A 27,879-nucleotide genomic window follows, 5' to 3' on the forward strand; every position below is an offset into this window, starting at 1 on the left:
TACGTTTAAAAGGCTTTGTCACGATAATTCGTATCTAGGGATTTTTTTTAAAATGACATCTGAGAACATTAAACTTACATCCAAATTAGTGAACCCTCAATGATTCTTACAAAACACCCGTTTCTCAGTTTATCAGTAAACACATTTTTTCTTTTTCATTAACCTCGCATTTAAGTTGGCGCATGGGTATAAAAGGCCGGTTAAAAACTAGATGCATTATTTTCAGTGGATTCAAACGTCGGCGAACATGAAGTATATGCTTCTTTTCTTGCTTTCACTAATCTGTGTATGTTTGCCTTCAACAACAGCTGCATGTCCAGATGAAGATGCAGAGTTGACTTTATGGTCGGACAGCAGCACGTGGTCAAATGCTGGACTTCCGGTAAATATGTTTTTTTATATAGATATTCAGAATTGGAATCGCATAACTAAGATCTTTTACATCAGTGCTACGAGTTGAAGTATTTGCACAAAGAAGTAGAAAACATGACATCTTTATTTATTTTTGTTTTTATGTTTTATTTTTGTTTTTATTTATTTATTTTATTTTATTTATTTTTTTTGCAGTATTTTATGTTTGTACTTACAGGACCAATCCAGATTCTCATATTTTCAAAGCTGCAACATTATATATTTTGAAATATTAACCTTGCAATTTTGAAGGGAAATATGGCAATATGCAAGTTAAAAATAAATAAAACAGAATATGCTTTTGCATGAGAGTTAAATGATACTTTGTCATTAATTTTATATCAACAAAAAACTAAAGCAATGAGTTTCACTTTTTCTGATTTATAGCAATATACTGATATTCAGCATAGGAAGTTTTAATAATTGTTTTAACTATGTATTCGTATAAATAGATAAAAGACCTGAGTTCAAAATTGCATGCGTTTCCTTATTAATTGAATATATGCGGTAGAGTTTTTTTTCTGGCGTTATAACAATCCGTATGCTCTTGTAGATTTACATTTTGACAAGATCAAACACCATATTGCTTATTCCTGTATCAAAAAAAAAACGGTTTCTTAAAAACACGCCATTTCCTAAGTTAACCGTATTTGTTTGTTTGTTTGTTTGTTACTTTTTTCAATTTTTCATCATAATATAAGCTTCCTTAATTATTAGTTTGAAGGACAATTTTATAGATGTGTGGTATAAGCAAAAATGACCTTTTCGTCATATCAAAAGGCTGACTGATCATATTATTTTTTTCATAATTTGTACAATTGAAATTAATTGAAATTGAATAATGATTATATCAGCAATTTTATTTTTTTCCATTAGCTAAACCTAAGTGTTTGCTTAAAACACATGTCCCCTTTTATTTTCTCCTCAAGATGAAATCGATAACAGACATGTTTGTATAGAACATTTTTGTGCTAAATTTATATGACAAAAAACTAATTGTTTCATATTTACAGTGGAACCTTTCTCTCTACGATATTATTTTTATTATATTTAAATGTAAGAGTCTTTTTACCTGTTTCTGTATTAATCAAGAGAATTAAGTGTAAGTCTTTGTAAGAATCCGGCAAAATGAAAAAAATCAGAAACATACATTTCAAAAACCCACTGATCTGACAATATAATTTCACTCAAGTTGATTTTTTTTTTTGAAAAGACCAATTTTTATCCCTGCCACACTGGATTTGAACATAAATTTGTCAATAATATTTGATATATGATACTGCTGACAGAGTTGTCTACTCTGTAAATGATCATTTTCAGTGAATTTCAAAGAAATCATAACTCAATTTACCAAGATGATATGGAAAATCTTGTCTTCTTTCCTTGATTTTGATGGTGCTAACAGACAAATTACACTTTCAAACAGTGAGGTTTTTTCATACCATGTTTCACCCACTGCCCAATTCTTGCAGATACTTAGATGCTTACATTTATTAAATTGATATGGGTTAGGGGACGAAGTTGAATATACACGTATTGATATTTAGAAAAAAATAATCGTGCCTTTTACAGTTTTATATCAACAAGGATTTTTTTCTTCATAATAAATTTAACAAATCTATAAAATGTGAGCTGTAAATATTAACATTTATTTTTTGTTAAAGATGCAAAAAAAAATTCCTTACTCGGTATTACAGGTTACCTGCCTATCTGACTGAATTGGGGCTCTCGGTGCTACTAAAGTCAAACGATAAAATCTTGTTTATTACCGTTATGGGGACTTCGTCCTATGTTATAACCCCATTCAACGTGTGGGCGGCATATTGGAACCACCTTGTCCGTCAATGGGTCCGAAATTCGTCACAAAAATCGGCTCCCAATAAATGGACTGATTTCGAATTTGGAGTGTGACTTTAATAAATGGGGCATATTTTGTAAGCGATTTCGGTTGTTGAACTAGTGGCACAATATGATTTCTTTCATGTGTGTAGTTCTAAAAATGAATTTGAAAACACTTGAAAAGATATGTTTGTTTTAACTATGTTTTGTATACTAGCATGTTTATGACCACCATGAGCAACGTATGTTTCTGATTAACGACATAAATTCACGAAAAACAGTTAAATAACAAACACATGATAATTCCATGTTTAAAAAAAAAGTATGATTTTCGTAAAATTTTCAAAAGTATATATGATTTAATGTATCTTAAATGCACAAAAACATTTATTAAACACACTGGTCCTAAACATATGTTTCCATGTGCTTTAAAACATATGAAAACATGTTGCATTTTTGCCGGTGTAATATTTTTCCCTTAGGAGAAATAAACAAATAAATTGAGAAAGTCAAAGTCTAATTTATTTTTTTTCAAAATCGTTTAGAATTATCTTTAAGGAAATTTTAACATAATAATGAAAACTTGAGAAATATTAATTACAACTTATTTGTATGTAAACCTACGCAAATGGTATTCATGTCGTGACAATTTGATAGTTCATGTCGTAAAAAACGCGTTAAATACTTAAAAGTGATAAATAAAAATTAAGAAATTTGATATAGCCAAATGTTGCTATTATGATTTTATAAAAAGCAACAAATCTGTTTTGTTTGAACTTTGATAAATTACGATGAAATATAACCACCGAGCCGATAATTCATTGGATGGTTGATCTGTAAGGTAGATGTATGTATACGTACCATTAGGTACCAAAGAAAACTGTTGTGAGATAGTAAGTTACGAATAAAAAAAAAATGTCTTACAATCTCTGTAAGAATCGGACAGTGGGTGAAGCTTGGTATTGTATAAAAAAAAAACCGTTTTGAAAATGTAGTTTGACTATTTGCACCATCAGAATCACGGAAAGGAGACAAGACTTCCCATATCATTTTGGTAAACTGAGTTAAAATTTCACTAGAATGCACTGAAAATGAACTTTTCAAAAGCAGATGACTATGTCAAAAATCTCAGTTTTCTAACATTCTGTTGAAAATTTCTGAACAAATCCAGTAATACAGAGATCAAATGATGGTCTTTCCAAATACAGAAAGCATCCCTGAGTGAAATTATATTGTCAGATTGGTGGGATTTTGACATTCATGTTTACGATTTTTCCCGTTTTGCCTGATTCTTATAAAAACTTACTCTTTATTAGTGTCCTACTACAATGCTGCAAAATGCCTCCTACTTTGATGTGGCGCCTCGATCCAGTGGCGCAACAATCGGAACCAGACTTTGTTGTTGCGACGGTTCAGTGGTACAACATACAGAAGTAGACTTTGTTGTGACGGTCCAGTGGCGCAACAAACAGGAACTAGACTTTGTTGTTGCGACGGTCCAGTGGCACCACATACAGAACTATAGACTTTGTTGTTGTGACGGTACAGTGGTATAACATACAGAAGTAGACTTTGTTGTTGCGACGGTCCAGTGGCACAACACACAGAAGTAGACTTTGTTGTTGCAAAGGTCCAGTGACACAACAAACAGGAACTGGACTTTGTTGTTGCGACGGTCCAGTGGCACAACATATAGGAATAAAACTTCCAGTGGCGCAACAAACAGGGGCAAGACTCTGTTGTTGCGACGGTCCAGTTGCACAACATACAGAAGTAGACTTTGTTGTTGCGACTGTCCAGTGGCACAACATACAGAAGTAGACTTTATTGTTGCGACGGTCCAGTGGCAAATCAAACAGGAACTAGACTTCGTTGTTGCGACGGTCCAGTGGCACAACATACAGAACTAGACTCTGTTGTTGCGACGGTTGAGTGGCACTACATACAGAAGTAGACTTTGTTGTTGCAAAGGTCCAGTGGCACAACAAACAGGAATTAGACTTTGTTGTTGCGACGGTCAAGTGGCACAACATACGGAACTAGACTCTGTTGTTGCGACGGTCTAGTGGCACAACAAACAGGAACTAGACTTTGTTGCTGCGAAGGTCTAGTGGCACAACATACAGAAGTAGACTTTGTTGTTGAGACGGTCCATTATGCGAATTCAACACATTTAACCAATATGATTAAACTAAAACTACATATCTAAAAGAAACCCAAACTTTATATACGATAATCTATGAAAGAGCTATGATTACAGATTTCCCTTCGGTTTCGAGTATCTATTTCTGACAATTTCTGATTTGGTAATTGCATACTTTGGTCCTCTCAATTTAATTTATTGCATTTATCAATTTTTTTGTTACGAACCAATTTAACTATAATTTTGTTACTTTAGGTACCATCGGGTAATACTGACGTAGTCATTAAGGATGGAATGGAGGTCAAACTTGACGTGGACCTCGATGTCAGAAGTATTACCATAGAAACCAATGGCCGCTTAGTGTGGGATTCTGGGAGAGACAGTTTTGTCAGAACTCATTATATTTATATTCGAGGAACCATGGAAATAGGATCTGAAGATTGTCAATTCCAGAAAAACGCAGAAATTATCCTCAAAGGTTTGTTTGTTGCAATCCTCTTTTTGTTGTATCCTTGTGTTAAACGAAACGTGAAAGATGTTGTCTTTGATTGATATTTATATGATATTTAACAATGTGAAACAAATATTGTCTTGTCAAATTTATTACATTTGATTAGTACATTTGTTTGTGAGGTTTAACACATGTTTATTTGTTCTTTACTTCAGGGATCAGAAATGAAGTGGACCCCGCCATTCCTAAATGTGGTCAGAAGTTCGTTTGTGTAGATGCCGGTGGTACTGTGGAGTTGCATGGTCAGGATAAAATGTCATGGACTAAACTTTCTAATACCTTAAACCCTCTTAAACTGGGAGATGGAATCAACTATAAACATCAGGTAATACATGTTTCCGAAGCAAAGACTGGGCTAGCTTCGCTTACCTTGTCCGTTGAATTTTTTTTTGTCACTGCATATATTTTGGCATCTTAGTTTTGTATGACATCCATTTTTGTTGTTATGGTTTATTTGACAATAACTCTCGGAACCAGGCAGAGCTTGCTGAAATGTATCCATTGTCACACACACAATAAACGGATCATATGGGATCGTTTATTGAAAACAATGCACATGATAAAAAGTCTATAAAAGCAGCGTAGAGATGTCATTGTGTATATATTGTAGTATTCACCAACCAAGTAACCAGACTTGTCCGACAAGAACTATGTATTATAAATTATCTACCGAAATTTTCAGTAGCACAAATTCGAAACACCTAAAACACAGAGGCTTTATTCTCTGTATTGAACATGGTACATGTAGCTACAACAAGTTAGCTCTTTTGACATACTTTGGTATAACTTATCAGTGCTCTGCTTTCTATTTAGATATTCTTTTTTGTATATACCGTATTTTTGGATCTTCAACGTCCTTTATTTACGTATTTGATTATAAATCTGATGATGAGAGATTATGCCTTGAAAAACGTGTGGCATAAAAGTTTGAAAATTTGCCTTTTTTGCGTTCTTTCCACAAAAAAAACATTAAAAATTTCAAACAAAAGAAAAATGTAATGCTTGTAAATGTCACATTTCGATTTAAAAATAACTTTTCAAAGAACGATTCTACAAATATCTGATAGTTTGTTCTCAACAAAAAATAATAGCTATAAGATGTGGACAAGAGACTTTTCATTATTGCAGGAGACTAACAATGTTAAACACGACTGGCGGGAAGGATTGAGGGTTTATGAATTTGATTCTTCATTACGTGTTGTACGACACAACGTTTTCTCTCTATCTGGTCAAAACCAAGAAATGACTATACTAGGAATAGAAGACTTTGGTAGATTCTTTGAAAGTAAGTTCATTATTTTAAACAATGCAGTGATGTGGGGTGGATGTAAGTTAAGTTGTCACACTCATTATAATTCTACGATTATATTATTGATCAAGTGTAATTTTAAGAAACAGGCAAAATGAGAAAAATCAGAAACATGCATGTGAAAACCCTATTGATCTGACAATGTAATATCACCAAAGGATATTTTCTCTGTTTGAAAAGACCATTATATAATTTCAGCATCACTGGCTTTGCTCAGAAACTTTTCAAAAGAATGTTAGAAAAAATTAATCTGCCCTTGCAATGTTCCTTTTCAGTGCATTTCAATGAAACTAGAACTCAATGCACCAATATAATATGGAAAACAGGCGCGAAGCTATATTTAAGTCAAAACGCCCGTGCGTACACATAAAAAAACAAAAAAGTTGTCTTTATCATTGCTTCTGATGGTGCAAAAAGTCTAATTACACTATCCAAATGATGTTTTTTTATACCATGCATCCCCCACTGCCTGATTTTTACAGAGACTGACACTATATTATATATAAAACGTTTAAAGCGATTATTTAGTCATCGTTATTGTCTTTTGAAATACTCTTAAGAATTATTGACATTAAAACAATTGTTATATCGACATTCGCTTTCAGGCATATCAGACAACAATGTGGTTGGGATAGCCCTGATAAGAAATCTAAAGAGTGGCAATGAGGTTGATTTAAGTGATGTGTATAATAAAATAGAATCACTTGGTGCCACGAAAATTAGGGATGTGGAAAAAGGGGATGCTTACGCACTTGTCTCGATTAAAGGTATGTTCAACCTTAAGAATCTGTACTAGAATGAATGAAGAGAAATAAATGTTTACAATTAGCCATCATAACTGAACTTTACTGGTTCTCCTTCGTCTTTACATGTTTATATATAGACATTTTAGTCGAGCAATTTACTTTAATCATATTTTTTTTTCAAATCTACTACACGGAAAATGGTACTTCATTGGTTATACTTCTTTTCATTGTATTTTTTTTTTCTTATCTTTTAAGCAATATAATTTCATTCAGTAGCAGTCTCTATGTAAATCAGACAAGAGCCGGTTCAGTCATGTAAAAAACGTCAAATTCATTCTTATTTCTAATTCAGAAACAGTTAAAGGTCACACATCCAGTGTTAGATTCTATGTTTTTCTCTCGGTTGTTGCATTTAAAAGATAACTGTTACGTAGATTATACACGAATTTTTCACTTTGCAAGAGTTATAGTTCTTCTTGTTTTGGTTAATTCGGTGTTTTTTTTTTAATTATTTTTGATTGTGTATGGATTTTATAAGGACTGGTACTTAAATGTAGAAAGTTAATACTTACATTATTCATAGGTGATGCATCGAGTGCGGTGGAGGTCATTGATAAGTATTCAAAACCAGTTATGAAAGCAATTGCTTCGAAAGATTTCCTGTCAACCAATAAGAAGTTAGTAGTTACCAGTCAAGTTACGCCAAGTTCCTGGCGAGACAATATGGTTGACTTCGTTGTCTACGACTGGGACAGAGCTTATCCTGTCATTGACGTGGTCAGTAATACTGCCACTTGGTTACCAGGTAAATATTTAAAAGTTATTAATATACTCTGCTTTGTAATAAATTTGCAAATCAGGTATCGTTTCATTCTTAAAAAAAACCCAATTCTTTCTGCATTTTTTTTTTCAATTAAAGAGCAATTAGTTTTAGTAGGACATTTTTGAATTCATACTATAGGTCTGTCGCATTTGAGATACGTATTTGTACAGATTTTCTTCTTTCTTTTTTTTTTTTTTGTTGTTTGTTTGTTTGTTTGTGTCTGTATCTGTGTTTGTTTTGTTTTGTTTAGACTTTGGTTTCTTTAAAGTATCTTCATAATTACATTAAAACACAAATTACAGAAAAAAACCTAATTCATTCGCAATTATAGAAGAATAATCTTCGCCAATTTTTACAATCATGTCCCCTACGAAGCCTTATTTAAGACGAATATCAGAATGAAATTTCACTGAAACTTTATAGATTGATAAAGTTCTCTGACATCATTCTTTCTGTCATAAAATAGAATCTTTTTTTAATCAAAACATTTTTTTCTTTGTTACAAGGTGACAGAGTTTTGATTACGTCAACTGACTTTAACATGGAGCAAGCGGAAGTAGTCGAGATAATCAATTGTGGTACTAGCTGTAATAATAATCAGATCCGAATCGATTGTAAGTAGTCGTTCTTATAAACTGTAAATTATATACTTTGATAAAAGTCTTCGGATATAAGAAAAGATTCCACCCCAAATTGTAGGTGATGGTGATGATGATAATGATAATGGCAATGATGAAGGTGAAGGGTATTCAGTGTAACAACATATCATATATCTGTTATGGTAACAACATTAGTCATTTTGATATATTTTCCGTTTCGTTCGCCAGCCTTCCATACTATCAGAGTTGTCTTCCCCTTGTCTCTACCAGATCTTGATACACTTTATGAGCAAACATTATATAAACTCAGAGAAACAATGTTTTGTTGTATTATAAATTATCCATTACAAAACCACAATCGCATTGTAATGTGCCAATAGGTAGGTAAATATATTCTTTATACTATTAAAATTCAGAAATAAACGCAGCGCTTTAAATTTGGTTTGAAATTATAAAAGACTGTTTAGGTTTGTTGTAAGACTTTGACATTTAAAAATGTTGATTCTGCTGGTTTTGCTCTGAAAAAAAGTATTGATAGTATATGTATTTGTATTATTTTATTTTCAAAAAGCTGTTCCCCTATACCAGCACTGGGCAAAATTGAAAAACAATGTTGACATGCGTGCAGAAGTTGCTTTGTTGACCCGGAAGATAAAAATAAGAGGTCAAACTGAATCTTCATGTCCTACGCCGAATGGAAATTGTAATGACTATGCCTACGATACATTTGGTGGCCATGTTAAAGTATGTTATGTCAAGACTCTACCTCTCTGCGTTTTAACTGACAGTTTTTTTGTTTTTTTGTTTTTTTTTTTTTTGGACTGCTTTATAAATGACACAGGTATATGATCACTGTAGTACAAGCTGTACGTTGGTGAAAGTTGAGTCATTTCCAAGATGGCGTCGTCTGTGAAATCGGACGTTATATTCACATTTATATTATAAACAGATATCACCGAGAAAACGTTATTTAAACAGTTTTTTACTGATCACAAAATTATCAAGATATATTGAGAATAACGCACACAAATTAGTATATAAATAGGTGCTTGCTTGTTCGATTTCACAGAGGACGCCATCTTGGAAATGACTCAACTTTTCCCAACGTACACCTTCCACTACAGTGATGATAGTTCCAAAAAAGTTTATAATTTACAAGAAATGAAAAGTTAGTAAAAGCACTCTTTCGAATAGACAACTCTTATTGAAACTTATGGAATAATCCAGCACTCAACCTGTTGTTATATATTTATATATTTATGTGTGTGTATTGAAATGCACATGCTATATAAAATATCAATTAAACCGATTATGAACTATAACAAAAGTGAATTACTTCGAACAAGGCATTTCCACGCAAACACCATTGCTGTAGGTTTCTTTGTTTTCTTCTACAAACTAGTTCCTTAGAAATTTCAAGAATGTTCACATTGAAGGAGTGCAACTTGATAACATGGGACAGGCAACCCAGTTAGGTAAGATGTCAGCTATGTTGTACCATGATAAGTTTATTCTGATTCTAAATAAGCGGGGGAAAGTAATAAGATTGTATGACCCATTGGGTAAAGAAACGTTTTGACGTCTCTTTGAGCTGAATGTAGAACGAAAACAAAGGGTGTGTGGGTGACATTGACTGCGGTAGTCCAAATGAACCTCGAGTGTGAGGAATTATATTTTTTCTGAGTAGTATGTAACAAAGACGAAAACACAAGCTTTCCGATCACACAGTTCAATTAGTAATTGATTAAGTCGTAGTGAAGTAAAGATGGTGGTAAAATATCTATCTGACAACCATCATGCAGTCATCTATTATACGAGATAACACAAGTGTATCGCCTTGATAATCAACAAGGAATACTGCTGCGGCTCACACTACGAAAACAAGCCAAATGCGTAAATATGAGAAATAAAACACGTTCAGTGAAGGGAACAAGAGTATGAAAAAGCAGTAGGATTGTACGCACATATTACGAGATAACACCCAGTGGAATGGAACATACAGCAATGAGTTCTGAACGAAGTTTGTTTTTCATTTTTTCAAAAATCATTTTGAGATTGTTTATAAAACTATTACTGACACCACCTTGAGAACCCTCGATATAATTATGTTATTTATCTATGTAACTTTACTTCATGCTGTAATTTCTGTAGGTACATATCCCCTCCATTTTCATATGTGTCATGACACTGATGGGGTCGAATATCCAGACCCACCTTACCTAAGGAAAAACTCGATTTATTATTCATTTGCTAGGTGTATTACGATCCATGGTTCCCATGGAGTCACGGTAAGTGGAAACAACATGAAGAAACTGTAAAAACCAAAATGTTTGGTATATATTTGGTCAATGTTTCGTGCTTCCGTTTGCTATTGTATAGGAACCATTTTCTCCGTATTAACTGAAAGGGCATGAATCCACAATTTCTTGTTTAGAATAAACATAAACTATATTGCATATACAATTAACTATTTAATCTGTTAAAGTTATTGTTATCAATACATGCTTTTAATAACTGTGGTAGGTACACGTGGGATTTCATACACTTATTTTTTTTTACATCGAAAACATCGATTTCAAACGAATTATTAAACAATGTAAACCGAATCCGGATCATGTGTTTACGTTTTTTTAATAAAAATAAATCATCCAACTGAAAATCTTAATTCTACATTCTGGTATTTCATTGTACGAAACTACTGTGTATATTTTGTTTGTTTGTTTGTTGGGGTTTTACGTCCGAGCAGCAAATTGTGTATATTAAAGGTACAAGACAATGTATGCGTAGATACACTGGGTCATTCAATCTTCCTTGAGGATGGAGGAGAAAAGAGAACAGTTATTGACGGGAACCTCGTGGCACTCACCAGAAAAGGGAAACTTATCCCATCTGACGAGTAAGCTCTATCGTCAAGCAAGGTTTTTTTTATGTTCTCATTAATATGACACGTAGAGAACAATTATTGTGACAGAGAACAGAAGACAATTTCACTAAACATCGTCTGTGTAAAATTTGCCGTTAGATGGGACGGTACAATATTTAATAACTTAATTTGATTTCTAACAAGCTTTCTGATTTATCCCATTTTTGGTAAGGAATCAAATTTTTTTTAATGTTACGAATGTCATCCATTAGAATTTAAATTATAAGGAATGTTTTAATTTAATGACAGGTTAACACTTTTTATGAACCACTCCGTGGTTTATTAGCGTAATCTGTCGCAAATCTGGTTTCTTCATATAACTTATTGAAAAATTAGAATCATTCATGTACCGTGTTTCACTGAATGTTATTAATGACTAATTTTACATTTACGACTTGTGAAATTTAGTACAGGGAATAACTAAATCTAATTTACAGTAAATAAGTGTTTCTTCAGCCAACTTCTCTTTATTTAAAGGAGATTTTTAGGCAGACCGGATTCCAACTAAACAAAACGAATAAACAAATATAGGTTTTTTTTCTTTTGTCAAATACTAATACATCATACTGAGAACCTGAAATATTTTCTTTGTTTTTCAGGCAACCAGCTTCTTATTGGATAACAAATCCATTGACAACTATTCGCAATAACGTTGCTGCAGGATCTGTGGTATAGTTTATTTAACATCTCAAAAGTAGTTTTTTTAACAATAATTCTAATCATAAGAGTCTTCGTGCTTATGGCCGTTTTTTGATTGGTCGGGAACGTCTTTGCCAGATAGTTCATACTTGCATGAACTTCTTCAGACCGTTCATACATGCATGAACGCCGGTCAACTTAAAACTGATATGACGGCCGTGTAGTTTCGACAGAGTGGGGCAACGAACTAAACGGAATAATATAGCCGTAAGAATAGTTTATTACTGATTTTACCGGTAAAATTTGTTCACAGAGAGTAATTTTCAGCTCGGGGAAAGAAACTTATAAAATGCTTAAAATCTAACTACAAGTAAATTCGTCCAAAAAGTAAATTGCCCCAGAACTAGATTTTATGAATACATTTACCGATTCAACACATTAAAAAAATTCTTGATAAAATTATAAGGATTAAACAGCTATTTTTGGTCGTTCATGCATGTATGAACGGATCTCGAAGCTCCCAAACTAAATGAACGATCAAATATATTTTAGTCGAACACGCAATATATCGTATGAATAGGAAGAATAGATTAAAACTCTAGTGTTAAAGATATATCTGTCTAAATGTAAACACAGTAACAGTGAACTATACTATTTAAGGTAGAGAAGTAATATTTTTTTCTGAAATGCGCAGAAAGAAAAAGTACAAATGCGGAAAGTTAAAAAGAAAGGAAATCTTTAGGCGATATTACGCTGGTTATACCAAAAGGACAATATACAAAAACAAATCGTACAAAAAACAAACAAGATCAAAGTTGAAAAGAATACATATTAGAACAACGAATAGCACGAACACCACTTAAAACCATCAGCAAATTGTTAAGTCTGTAACCAATCAGTTTGGTGAAATCATACTTCACTTCTCTTTAGAATTGTCATAATCTTCAGGATGACGATCAGAGAATTGTCCTGCGGACAATTTAAGGACGATTTATGACATCTTGTGTCAGGGTCAAGAACTATTCCTCACGATTATATGTCAGAAGTATTTATAAAAATTATATGAAAATGCTAGGTCAGAACGATTTCTGACAATTCTTGTTGAGAACGATTTTTGACTATATTATCCGCAGAAGATTTTCTTATAAGATGAATGTTTACAATCAAATTTGATTTACTTTCATTAATCACATTTAATGGCGTGTCTACCTACCGACTAGTTGGTCAATAATTGTTTCATAATAGTTAAAGAATCACGTCATTTCTTACTATTCTATCCAATACAACTCTATGTCAGGACAATTCCTGACGATTGTAGGTAATTACAATTTTTGGCGATTCTAAGTTAGAACGATCACTGAAGATTCTAGATCATTACAATTCCCGAGGATTCATAGTTCGATTTATCCCTCGTGATTCTACGTCAGAACGAAATATTTTAATTCTTGGTCAGGACTGTTCTGACCCCTGAAAGTTAAAGATATTTTGACAGAAAGTAGAGAGGTTAAAACTAAACACACCTGTAGATTTTTCATGTAGAGAACCAGAGATATGTGACCTCGTGAACTTATGTGTGGAAAATCTGCTTTGTTTTGTTTTGATTTGTTTTTTTTTTCTTCTATAAATGTTTTATGTGTAATCAGCATATGGGATTCTGGATTGTTTATCCTGACAAACCAACTGGGCCATCAGCAAACCTCGGATTTATGGCAGAAAATGAAGCAAAACACACGAAAATCACAGAACTGTCTAATAACCTTGGGCACTCGAACTTAAGAGTAAGTTAAAATGATACCATGTAACATGATCCTGAAACAGTTGATATCATTCTCATTTATTATTCTTATTACATTAATTTCAACGTGATAAAACATAGCCTGGAATTACTTTAAACACATCTCTTATTGTTTTATAGATTTAACAACTTAACCGTTTGGGTTTTATTGGTTGGTTAAGACAACCACTAATACACTGTTTATAGACTTGTTTCTGAACATATTTACTTACTATAAATCTCTAATTATTATTTTTGTTTTTAAAATTCAAATAAAGTATTCCTTTCTATTGCGTTAATGTATCCTCATGACAGCTTATTTTGATTTTGTTCAGGCCTGCCTCTTCATCGACGGCATAATAAACCATGACTTAACAGCAGGTGGAGCCAACAATTATCGGTCCAGAACTATGCCGACTGATCCTGATAACCCTGATGCTAAAGATGATCCTGTATACATTACAAAACAGACTTGTAAGCTACATTAATGAATATTTATTTAGTTGTTTCGATATAATACGATACTGGTTGTCTATAGATGATCACTACCAAAGTACTGAGAATGATACTAATCGAGTGATTGAGTTTACCATGACTCGATCGGTTCACCTCCACAATTAGCACAGGTTACCATTTCTATATTTTTATGCGTTTTATTTGTATTTTATTTAGTTCATTTGTACCTCTTGAATGTGGCTATTGTTCACTTACTTATTATTCAAATTAATTTTTAATACGATTTAGTCGGATATACCTCAATTTGCAAAATATCCTCCGTGAACATAGGTTTATACAATTATGTCGTATAATATTCCATTTGCAACATCTCAACTTTGTGCACAGGTTCATACAATTTGGGCAATTCTCTTTTTTTTTTTCAGTTTTGCACACACTCAACCATGAGCACGGGTTGGGGTATACAATTTGGTCGGGTTATTCTCAGTACAAATTGCACCGTCTCCACAAATTAGCTCAGGTTAATACAATTAAATCGGGTTATCTTCAATTTGATCGTCAAGCACAGGATTATACAATTAGGTGATTAGGTGATACTCAGTTTGCAACATCTCATTTTTATTTTTGCTTTATTTGTTTTTACTGACATCGAGGTTACTAACAACGTTACATAGCTGGATGTGCAAAATGTACCACCAAACCTCTTTCAAAACTTTTAACTTCTATACTCACAGCTGCCAAAGAGGGCTGCAGTCCTACCACAGCACGTGTTACTCCCGTAGTGGTATTAATTCAATGTGGATCCTTAAAAAATCGAAAGATATTTTAGAGACAATCAGTTCAAGACTATTTTCAGAATATAATAGCATTAAAACCTATGATTTATTAACACTGTATACTTCTATTATTCCCCATACTCAGTTAAAATCCCGACTTAAAAACATTATACATCATTGTTTTTTTTCCAAAAAAGATGGTACACCTAGATACAAATATATAGTTCTTGTACTTTGTAAGAAATAATTCCAAATCATCTTCCAAATATACAGAAGGTGTTTACAAAATGCTGGAATTTTTAATAGACAACATATTTGTCCAGTGTGGTGGGCGCGTTTTTCAACAAACAGTCGGCATTCCAATGGGAACAAATTGTGCTCCTCTACTTGCTGACCTATTCTTCACTCTTATGAGGCTGACTTTTTAGCTGATCTGATCCGAAAGAAAGAATATCGTTTAGCTATATCTTTTAATCTCAGTTTCCGCTATATAGATGACGTAATGTCTTTGAAGAATAATCAAGGGAATCAAGGTTATAGCGGTAATCAAACAGTCCTAATTTTGCGGATTTGATGCATCGCATCTACCCCAAAGAACTTGAGATAAAGGATACTACAGACACTGTGAAGCCAGCCTTACATCTTGATCTACACTTAGAAATCGATTGTACCGGAAAACAATTGACCAAACTTTACGACAAACGTGATGACTTTTCATTCAGAATTGTCAACTTTCCCTTCATCTGTGGCAACATCCCTTCAGCACCTGCGTATGAAGTGTTCATATCACAACTCATACGTTATGCCAGAGCTTGCCGAAACTACGCAGACTTTTTGTATCGCGCTACAATTCTAACAAATAGGCTTCTGAATCAGGGTTATGTTGCTACAAGATTAAAGTGATCACTACAGAAATTTTATGGTCGTCATCATGAATTCGTGAATCGTTACGGTTTATCCATCTGCGCCATGAAAACTGATTTGTTCAGCGTGTCATAGTTTTCCTTTCCTCTTTCGCCTACCACGGACTTGGCTTTTATGAGCAACTCGGCGGGTGTTTCTAGAAAAGCAGAGGACGCTTACCCTACCGGTGCACCTGGTCCATGGTCTCAGTTTTTAGTGGAGTCCGAGTTGCTCATTTGCTTTTGTTACTTTGTATGTATGATTTTAGTGACTTTATGTTCTTTGTTGTGTATGTCTGTTTTCCATGTCTGGTCTTTGTCCCTGGATTACATTCTATTGATTACCGCTATAACCTTGGTTCCTTTCAAGTAACAATCATATCATGATTTTTGTCATCCATTTTTTAATATGATGTATTGATATATTATTCATCGTTAAGTTTTGTCTTATTTACAGGTTTTAAAAATAATATCATCAACACTTGGGTCCGAGGTGGACCTTTTATTATTAGTAAATATTCGTAAGTGTTCACAATTGTTTTATTATTAATTATTTTTATATATTTATTATTTTAAATTATATTTTTTTCGTTCACTTTCAAACATATGTTCTAACTTGGTCAAACGTTCTTTAAATATTAGCGTTTAACTTCTTTGGTCAATTCTAGCTTCATACGAGATTAAAAATGTACCTTTTAAAATTCCATACTTGTACATGTATTCTACGTGTGGTTTTTACTTGTATGAGAACATGAAGTTTACATTAAAAGTTGCAATGATCGGTTAGCATTGAACTTTTTGTAATATTTCTGAGAAACGCCTAGTCTCCGAGTTTTTTTGTTTTTTTTCATTAAGAAACATTCTTGTCATCAATTTGTTACGAAGTCATCAGATTTTAAATAGAGCAGTCTTTGATTTTTATTTATCTGTTGCTTTTTAATTTGTCATTTGCTCTTTTTTTTTTTTTTTTGTTACTTTGTAACAAACAATGATTTTTCTGAATCAAAAGCGGAATAAAACAACTAAATTATGAACATTAATTATTAACGATTTATTTCCCTTTATTTTAAAGTTTGTAGTGCTTTACATGTTAGTAAAAACTTAATTTTGGACGTGTTTTGTAGATCTGCAGATTCCTCTAATGGGCTTGTTTTTGCTCGCCGGTAAATATTATTGTCTTGATCTTAATACTTTCATATCTTTCGAAGAATAAATGCGCTTTCAGAAAAAAAATCTCGTAATTAGAGTACAGCATGAACGGATACAGCACATATCCTAACAGATGATTGTAAAGACTATGCTTAGAAAATGTTGAGTAATAAAGGGAATCAAGATTCTAGTGGAAATCAAAAGAATGTAATCCAGGCACAAAGACCATACATGGAAAAAGACATACACAACAAAGAACATAAAGTCACTAAAATCACACATACAAATTAACAAAAGCAAATAAGCAACTCGCACTCCACAAAAAAACTGGGATCATCGACTAGCTGTACCGGTGGGGAAAGCGTCCTCTGCTTTTCTAGAAACACCCGCCAAGTTTCTCGATCTGAAAGATTGACTTAGCCAAAATATAGGATACAATGGATCAGATATACAGGAGAAACAGACAACAGTTGAATTATCATGATTTTCATTTCTAATTTGAGTTCAGGTCTGTAACTTAGATATTATGAAAACGAAAGCAAGTTTGCCCCTGTCTTCAGTATAATTTTGAGAAGGTTTACCTGCCATTAAGAAAAAGACATACCGGAAATGAAGTTGGCCAGGGTAAAACTCAGTCTTAGCTCACCTGGCCTTGGGTCATATGAGCTGTTGCCATTATTTCACGTCTTTCGTCGTCTGCTTTTCTTTAAAACATTTTTCCTCTGATACCGCTCAGTACATTATTACCAAACTTGGTCGTCTGCATCCTTAGGGTATTTCATTTGAAAATTTTATCGATTATAAAGATCATGCGTAAAACATAGCCGCCGTTTCTATTGTTAGACCACAGGGGTTGCATATACCTCAAAAACTATCAGACAGATTTGAAAATAAATGGGACCTTCCTTCTGTAGCTTGGAGAGCTCTACTAAGTCTCCATTCGGTCAAGTGAAGGACGACTTTTCGTTAGATTTATTGCCCTTGAAAGGTGAATACTGACGTTTTTGCCGTTTTAAGCCAATATCTTGGACACTAATATGATTTTTTGTCTATGCCTATGATGGACGTATTGACAAACGTAACTTCTGTCATTCATATATCAGGTCTTACATTCAACAGTCACTGACGCTCCGTCCATATAATAGATTGAAAACTGATGAGTTGATGAAATTGTCCTTATAATCAGTCTATATTGCCTCGAAGTTGTAGAATGACTCTTCGTTGTAGTCATTGCATTAAAAGGCAAAAAAATGGAGTTTGACGGGTCAAGTTTTAGGACGACTTCTTGTTAGAGTTATTGCCATTGAAAGACAGAAAATGACATTTTTGCAGTTTTATGCAACTATGTGTTGTATGACAAATTTGATGTCTGAAACTGTCATGAAAAATTTACTTTTTACAGATTGGTTATACAGATGGTTTCAGAAAGTGTTGTTATGGGTGAAACTGACAATATAGGCCAACCTACCATTGTATATAATAAACAGTTAAAACGAGACCTTTCTTATCCAAGATCACTAGTGTTGCCATGGGATGAGTATGATTTTCATCACATTTTTATTATGATTTTTGTGTTTTTTAACTTACTATTATGTAAAAAAAAATTTGTTTTAGATAGGATTCTGTGTATTTATCCAGGGAAAAAAAGATAATATGAATTATGAACTCTTCTTGTAATAAAAAAATAATATATTTTGGCTCATTCGGCTGTGTAATTTTTAATTAGATTTTAGAACTGGTCTTCAAAGTCGCTAGTTTTTCAATAACTTTCGCGTGCTTTAGTTCAAAATATGACCGAGAGCCAACTTGCATCAAGAAAACAAATACGAAAATTAATAAGCAACCTGGACTCCTAGACAGATGCTCAGGCCAATCACACAAATACCAATAAGCAAAGTCATCCATCGTTTGGTTTTGAATTCTGAAGACGTTCTAGGTTGATGAGTACTTTCTTATCAACTAGTGAGAATTCTTAATTAAACTTCCACGTATAGTTGCATTGTAGTTAAAAACTTTTCAATAAAAGAAATAAGAATAGAAAACTTTGAATTTTTGGAGTTTGTATGACTATTTTTAAAGCAAGACACCGATACAAGGGATTACCTATTATGACGGTCCAATCCATTTGGAAAATATTTGGTTCAGCGACTTCAAGCCGACAGAAAACTATACTAGTGGTGCTATCGGATTTTTAAGAAATAACGAATTCTTCAGTTCCTCTGCCAGCTCAGCGGAAAATATCAAGTTTGATTTTACGGATGTAAGTGCATTGTGTTAATTTCATTAATATTGAGGTTTTACACATGTTTGCATGTATGAAAAGCCAAAAAGAAGATAGAGGAAACATGAAATTATTTCCCATATTATTCTAATCTTTGAAACCTATATGTCACATAAGCATTGGAATTATATTGTTATATGTTGCTGTTATTTTATTTAAATTATTTTCAACCGTTTTAGATTATTTTCTTTTAGTATTTAAAAACATGTCTTCAATAATATATGATGTGTTCTTTTAGCCTAGTATCAAAATTTGATTGATTATTGGTGCTATTTCCTTTTAATTTTCTGTCGTTTTAGAACAACTTTTTTGTGTTAAAACATATCTTTAACAATATTTTAGTATGATATATTCTTTTAGCCTAGTGGAGGAAATCGCGTGTTTGATGGTGATGAAACTGTTCATGGATTTAGTAACTTAGATGGTGACAAAGCAGCTACATTTAGAGACATAGATGATACCGTTAGTGGGTTAACAGGAATGCAACAAATTGTTAAACCTGGGCCATATTATACGACCCATGAGTGCCTCTTTCGAACAAATTGGAAAATGGCTATTTGTCCGTATAAATATACAAAGGTATAACATTGCTTGAAACCTATGTTAAGTTTATTTTCATCTATTTACATCCGTATTTGTCAAAATAAGTTTAACAATAGTTTTAACTATGATTAGTTTGTGCCATTGTAACTTCTTGCTTTTGGTTGGAATGTCAAAATTTGTCCAAAACAATTTTAAATATTTCAAATGATGCAAGAAAAACATCATATATATGATAAATTTCTATACCTTGTAAGTTGCACATATTAATTTTTAAAGGATATTATTTCTGAAAAATGTTAAGCTGACGTTACTATGGGCAACATAAGGTTAAAATAAAAACTTGTGTAAATCAGTGATTAAACACAATTTCTAAGATTGTTTTATCATTCGTAGGAATAAAAAATCATTTTTCATTTGTTCAACGTTCAATATCTACCTATGTTTACAGTATTTTAGGAATTATATATGTTTTGATAGGATTTTGACTATTCTGTTGATTTTTTTCTAATTGTGAAAGTAACGTTTTGATCTAACGTACATGCTGCAGAAATTTTGGTCTCGGTAGTACATCATTGTCAAGTAGTATATTTAAAATCACACTTGATTATGATACTAGAACATCAAATGCCAAACGCATAGTGTACCCAATATTACAAGGGAAATCAAGGTAACCAGGGTTCGAACACTGACGGAAAAGAACATAATCTGAAGATTTCAATTAATAGACATACATGTACGTACAACAACATGAAATAACCAAAGTAAAACGCACATAGAAATAAAAATAAATAAGCACTCCGGACTCCACAAAAAACTGGGAGCACTGACCAGGTGCACATGTAGGGTAAGTGTCTCCTGTTTTTCTAGAAACACCGATCGTTTATAAAATGCCACCTCCAGATATACGGAAAAGGAAAGGAAAAAATTGACATAGTGAACAATCGGATCTCAAGGTGCAAATGGATACACTATAAGAATACACGAATTTATGAAGACGACCAGAAAAAAAAACAGTAATTTAGTAATAGTCATCTATGTATAAGATTTTCATTTTCCAAGCTGGATGTCGTTATTGGTAGAAGTGCTCCAGAGAGGGGTTTAACTAGCCCTATAATGGTAAGAGATGATCGCCCTGATAATCCAGAAGTACTACCAGGAAAACACACACCGCAGTTTATGGCTATTCTTGGTGGTAGCTACAGCTATACACTACACTGGACGAATGACATACCAATGAACTTCTCAATTGAGGCAAAGGGTGTTGAACTGTAAGTGCGTGAACTGACGATGAAAAGATAAACATGTACTGTCTTAAAAAAAGATAGCCGACGCAGTAAAGTTTGTTCTTTTTACTTATTATTTTCTATATTTCATCCAAGAACACATGGCAATTTCAATTTTCTATAGAGATTTTTTTTTCTGAACGGCACTAAGTTTTCTGTATTTGGCCAATCGGGAAAAGAATTGCGATCAGGTAACTTGCGTTTCCATAGAAGAGTGTCTTTAAGGTCAAAGGGTGAAAAGCGAAACTGCACCGACTGCGTCGGAATAAAGTACCGTTCCGGTTAATAATGGATATGTAATGATAAAAAAAAATCCGCTCTCTCGTGTCAATTACACGTAAAACCAATCTCTAGGATTAAGGCAACAATGTTTGCAGTTTAGATAAAATACAGTTTTAACATATTTACCCAAAATATATTTCCATCATTCAATATTTAACTGTTTTGTTTTCTTCAATTTTGTTAAATAATTTATCCATCCGTGCACCTGGTCCATTGTCCAAGTTTTTGGTGAACTCCGAATAGCTTATTCGTTCGTTAGCTTCTGTGTACATGTATATAATTTTAGTTTTTGTAATTTATGGTGTTTTATTGGTTTTCTCTGTCTCGAATAAATATGATTTTGTATTTTGCCTATGAGATACTGATGTATTTGTTATGAACCTCATATTTGTATCAGTGGTTAGAGGTACATCGAAGTAATAGGATTCGAACGGTACCCAAAAGAATATTATATAAGGATAATGTATAAACAGGGAATAATTTTCAAGTGAAACAAGATTCGAGGGGAAATTAAAAGAATGTAATCCAAGGATGAAGAAAAGATATAGAAAACAGACATACACAACAAAGAACATGAAATATCCAAAATAACACATACGAAGGAAACAAGCGTAAATGAGCAACCCGGGTTCTACTAAAACAGGGAGCATGAACAAGGTGCACCAGAAGCTTCGAAACACCCGCAAAAAATTACTGTCATACATTCAAAAAACATTGAATAGTTTACGAAGCTCATGAAAATTAGGAGTAACTTCAATGAACACATGTCCACTTGTAGTTCTCAATAACATATCTGTTGATAAAGCACCGTCATACTGCTATCGAGACTTCCTTCTGGAAAGGCATATTCTATTTCAATCATAACTATGAACTTTGATTTATTCTCATTATAGCTTGTTGTTTTTTTTTTGTTTTTTTTTGTTTATTTTTTTTTGTTTTGTTTTGTTTTTGTTTGTTTGTTAGTTATTTATTTTTTTATTTTTTTTTGAGTCAGTTTCTTTTTTTTAAAATCATAGTCACCTTGTTTTCTACGTTCGACAGGGGACAACATGTTAGAGTTGGAATGTGTATGCCTCCTCAGGCAGACTTCAACCTCTATTCTACCTCACCGAACAATCGTCCAACGAGAAGTGACTGGACGGAAGTCTCTTCTATAAATGATTTGGACAGCGATACTGTTGGTGACAGATATTTCTATGACAGATCTGCAAAGTACGTAGATATTCATTGCTTCATAACTTTAAGTACTCATGATCTCCAACTCGATGTATATGACCTTACCGCAATGCATGCATTGAATTATTTAGTTGGAGACACTGGGGATTTTGAAAAAAACTGAATACTATGTCTTACGGTTTTCTAAATTTCATAAGCATGAGTGTCCATCACTTTCGGTCACTATTTCATCACTCATTTCTGACAGATCTATTTGTATCTCATCGCGCGGACGTAAACAAGGAAAGAAAAAACGGTCATAGTAATACTATTCATAGACTTGGGGTATTTTATCAGTATGATTACTACGAATAGACAAATATTTACTAGCCTTTTGTATTAAAAAATGTACATGTCTTAGCCTTGGTCAAATACTACGCGACATGTTTCTCAGATAAACCATACATAAGCATAGAAACTTAAAACGTTATGAATAATTGCAGTATGTTATTTGTGAAGTTTCTGAGCCATAAAACTCGTAGTGACAAACTAAGGAACTGTGAGGGAGAATGCCCTTTCCTAGTTGTGACTATGCTGTCAGGGGATAGAACGAATGGAAACTGTCAATTTGCAGCATACCGAACTCCTGGAAACTATCGCAAACAAGATATGGTATGGTATTAAATTGGGGGCACATATGTAGTACTTCTAGTGTATCTCGAACATCAGAAAAAATAAAACCTTATACAAAAGCGTAAAGGCCCATTTACACTTTCATGTTCTGACAACTACATTATGCTACGCTTTGCCAAAACTTTTTTATCTTTTTAATTCATGTCGTCTTTGCATGCATAAACCATTGTGTACTTATTTCTCACTTCCCATAGCAATGTAACTTTGAGTCAACATATGCAGAATTTTGAAAATTTCCTCAGACGTTTCTGCTTATACGTATATGTCGGTAATATGTTGAACAATACATATAAAGGGGTTAACACCTGAAAGAAGCAATAAAAACTAGTAATTCGTCGCAAAGTTAAAAACGGCCTACCAAAACGTCATAACCAAAATATAACAAACTGTTTTATCATATTATATAATATTGTCTTCGTTTTACGTTTACGAAAAAGCTTTCTATTAATAAATGAACGAACAGATCCATAAACAAATTTTAAGTTTTATTTTTAAACAAGGGACCAGTCGTTGTTGATACCAGGACTCTCGGAGCAACATCAAGTTCACCACCATCAAACTGGGGTGCTGGATCCCAGCTTCCTTTCCAGTCTAGACAAATCATAAATGGTGGATGGACTGCCTGGTCTGAATATGATTCTTGTCCCGTGACATGTGGGGGTAAGGAAACACGATTTATTTTCTTATTGATTCTCACAAAATACAATAACACAATATTTATTTCCCCTTTCAAAATATATTTTAAAATGTGTAATGCATCTGTGTGATTTTTTAAGACTTTTAAATCAATTTGGTTTGGAGACCAATCCCGATGTAACAGCGCGATCGCCTCTCCGTAACAATAGCTATATAATCATTCTCCTCTTATCTAATTAGGGGAATTGCTATACAGTAGACCCTCTCCCGATAAAACGGCTATATTTCTATCAAATAGGGGAACGGTTAAACGTAGGTTTTTCTCCATTATATTTATGTGTATCTACTTCTCAATCGTTTAACTACATAGTACAAAATCTAATGACTTTCTTAAAATAAAACTTATAAAGGTAAGCACTGATTTATTAAGAGAAATTGATATACATCGGAAAATACAAAAAGAATTTGATCTACCCTTGCTTAGCCACAGAAATTTTTACAGATCCATGAGAGCTAACAAAATCACGCAAGCAATTTCATGATTGCCTATCTTTGTTATCATTTCACAAAATTGTTCTTTTCTATAGAAAATACATATTATTGCTCACTTAAGTCAAAATAAAATTTGAAACTTCTTATTGTTTTACTTGTAGTATTCAGCTTGTTTATCGGCAAATAAATCGAATACCGTGTAAAGATAATTTTTCTCCCACAATTCTCCTTTTAAAAAAATAAAACTGACACTGTCCCCCGGATCGGATTCTACCATTTTTCATATTGATGTATATGTACAGCCATTTTTTTTTTTATATTTGTTGAAACAATGTATGTCTGTATGTCAATATTATTCGGGGCAACCGCTATGTAGCATCTTTCTTCACAAATGTTGTTACTTTGATTCTGTAATTCGTTCATGGCTTGAAATGGACTAATTAAAAATTCTCAGAATGGACTAGTTGCTATGCGTAATTGACAAACCTGAAAATGTTAATGAAAATAATATTCTTATTCGATGTTTTAATACTCTTTACAGACTGTTTTATTTGAGGGGGTTTATTCCAGTGGGAACTAATTGTACTCTTGTCATAGCCGATTGTTTCTCTACTGTTATGAATCGCAGTTCATGGCTCAACTCTTTAAAGATCCTTCAGAACATGATATGTTGCATGAATTTAATAATACACTAAAAACTGACAACCTTCATACTGAAATTTATGACATAAAAGATAATGGTGATTTTCCTTATGTTAATTTCCCATTCCTGCAAGGTGATATTCCTGAAGCAACCTCCTATGGTATTTACAGTGCGCAACTGGTCCGTGTTGCTTGTATTTGTAATATAAAGTGTCATACTTTGATGAACGCAATAAATTCCTAACAGAAAAGCTTTTGGACTAGAGTATTGATATCATAAACTTCTAACTTCTAAAAATATTTACTAAGTTTTTACCGTTAAATGCTTGGATACAAAAAATATTATAGCAGTTCAGGTTCCTAATAAAAAAAAATAGTAATGCACACCAACTTTATTACGGAAATATAGTCTTTAAGGCACATTTTTTTCAAATATAATCCCATTAATGGGTTTATCAACTGCCCTTAATAGATCTATTGATAAAGGATACGGATTTCATATTATTTTCTATTCTTTGAACCCTGTTTTAACAAGAGATATGCAACCCCTAATTGCATCCCTACGTAAAAGTTTAGTCATTTTGAGTACGTATTGCGTTACATCGATTCTTGCTTATTTAGTACTTGACGTTACTACCCCAAATCCAATCCACTAGATTGTAGTGACCGTTTATTTATAATGCTGGCAGTTTTGATGGCCATCCTTTAAGAAGTTCTGATCTAGCTTTTGGTAACTGTGAGAATTCTTTAAATGGATATCTCATTTTGTCTATACATGTATTATGTATGTTGGGGTATTCCATGGACAGAATCGGATTATTATTGAGTGAATTTTATTATTTGTTTGTTTGTTGTCTCAGTTCATTTTTTTTTAAACTTACATTAAAGGGGGTTAGTTAAAGGCATTATAAAATAATTTTAGCCCAGATTTCATCCGGCTGTCCACAGTCAAATGATGTTGGTCATCAATGTGTCCTTCTGTCGTTATATTACTTTTTAGTTTGAATATGAAGAATTGTCATCGTTTTGTTGCCGTGAATTTTATTACTTTTGTTGTTGGTGTCTTTTAGAGCTTACTTAATGGTGCATTTACACTTATTAAAGACATTTTTGCGATCTCTGAAATTATCTTATATTTTGTTTTAAGTTATACACTGGTGTGTTTGGTATCTTTCACCATATCAGTTCTTTTTTCTAAGATTTATTTGAAAATTGAAAACAAGGTGCCAATAACCTATGATAGAAAAAGCGGAGTAATAACCATGAATGATATCAAGCATCTTTGTTGTGTGTGTCTATTTTCGTTGTTTAGTCGTTATCCTTGCAAAATGTGTGTGTTTTTTTTTTTTTAAATATTGTTCGAAACTTGGTTCCCATGATTCCCCTTGACAAAGACTATATCGATTGTTAAATTTGAAGGTGGAACACAATCCCGCCTCAGATACTGCACCAATCCAGTACCTTCCAATGTTGGTGCCGACTGTGTTGGTGAATCATCCCAGACTATTCAGTGTAATACGGATCTATGTGGTAAGTTTACTTTTAAGATTAAAATTAAATGTTATTGTATAGCAATATATATCCTCAAAGATAGCTAGATAAAATTAGTGTGGAATATATTCCCATTGCACCGAGTGCAGTATTGCTTCAAAGTCATGACTTCATCAACTACAAAAAAAAACAAAAAACAAAAAAACAAAAAAAAACAAAAAAAAACATTTTAAACGCATTTGTAGCATCTGCTATATGATAAAGGCTATCACATGAATAACAGGAAATATCGCTTGTAGAATTTATATATACAAAATATAAAATTAAACCCGAGACCATATTTCCTAATTTCAATGCAATTATCCCATATTATTAAAATCATTTTATACTCTAAAACTTCTGCAAATGTACATTACATTGTAACTTGTGATGTTTAAAGAAGTATCAAATATACTCCGTTTGTGTCGTGGTTGATCAAGTAAGCGACAAATACGAATGGTCATTTGGGAAAACAATACAAAATGTACCATAAAAAAAAGTTTCATTTTTGTTCTATTTTTAATTACTTTAATCATAAATATAGCAAATAAGCACACATGACCAATACATGGATATACTACATAACTACATAAGTCAACAGTTTAATGTATTGTTTCTTTTGGTAGTGTAAAAATTCGATAATTCCTTCCTCTATTATCATTCAGACTTCGTAACTATAGCAACTGAAATTTTAGAGTCTGAGATGGTTTACCGTTTTGCAGCTGTGGATGGTGGACTGACAGAATGGAGTCTCTGGTCTAATTGTATCACTCCGTCCGGCTGCCAAGGATATCGGGAACGCGAGAGATCCTGTACGAACCCATCTCCTGCAAATGGAGGACGATATTGCGCAGGCGCTATAAAAGCAATGAAAAGATGTACTTGTACACAAATTTAATGTTCCAAGATTTCCCCAACAATCGGCATCTCTATCAACGAAAAGCAAAATCTTTATCACTGAATAACTATCAATGCTTAATTCATTTTGTTCTTTATGTTGACGTAATATGATTGTGATTAAGTATGCTTTTTGCCTCTTTTCTCCGCTATTTTCTGCTGTTTTCTCCATTTGAACATTTCAATGTTATATTTACCATTGCATCTTTTCTAATCAAATAAACTGTGCAATTATTATTTTCAAGTTTTTATTACTTTCGTTCTTATTAAGCAGCTGTTAAAGGATTTAGATTGCATCAACTGATGAAATGTCCCAACCTGTTCATTCCTCGTTTTCTAATTGAACGTTTAAAAGTACATCTCCGTCTAAGAATGGGGCAAAATGTATATAAGGTGTGGCACATTAAGCAAAAAACGATTTTATTGCATTAACCCATAGTTAATT

General features: G+C 33.0%; 1 protein-coding gene across 3 annotated transcripts; it reads left to right on the forward strand.

The window, feature by feature from the left end:
* Positions 1-185: 185 nt before the first annotated feature.
* On the forward strand, positions 186-27,678 carry LOC148625335 (cell surface hyaluronidase CEMIP2-like). Of its 3 annotated transcripts, none has more exons than XM_088568767.1 (25): positions 186-382; positions 4,649-4,871; positions 5,060-5,229; positions 6,033-6,189; positions 6,819-6,980; positions 7,543-7,764; positions 8,289-8,396; positions 8,953-9,125; positions 9,784-9,856; positions 10,533-10,669; positions 11,147-11,277; positions 11,904-11,973; positions 13,587-13,721; positions 14,053-14,191; positions 16,309-16,372; positions 16,976-17,014; positions 18,403-18,537; positions 19,080-19,260; positions 19,642-19,860; positions 20,884-21,092; positions 22,431-22,601; positions 23,048-23,216; positions 23,738-23,897; positions 26,427-26,537; positions 27,203-27,678. In XM_088568767.1, exons 1-25 carry the CDS (start codon positions 212-214, stop codon positions 27,433-27,435), a joined length of 3,762 nt encoding a protein of 1,253 aa, XP_088424893.1. In that variant the 5' UTR covers positions 186-211; the 3' UTR covers positions 27,436-27,678. The 3 variants fall into 3 exon arrangements, with proteins under 3 accessions (XP_088424893.1, XP_088424894.1, XP_088424895.1); XM_088568768.1 differs by having other exon boundaries at positions 27,233-27,678; XM_088568769.1 differs by having other exon boundaries at positions 27,260-27,678.
* Positions 27,679-27,879: the final 201 nt, after the last annotated feature.

Source organism: Perna viridis, chromosome 2 (assembly GCF_037379345.1).
Source record: "Perna viridis isolate PV_CMFRI_1.1 ecotype Kerala chromosome 2, ASM3737934v1, whole genome shotgun sequence".
NCBI lineage: Eukaryota > Metazoa > Mollusca > Bivalvia > Mytilida > Mytilidae > Perna > Perna viridis.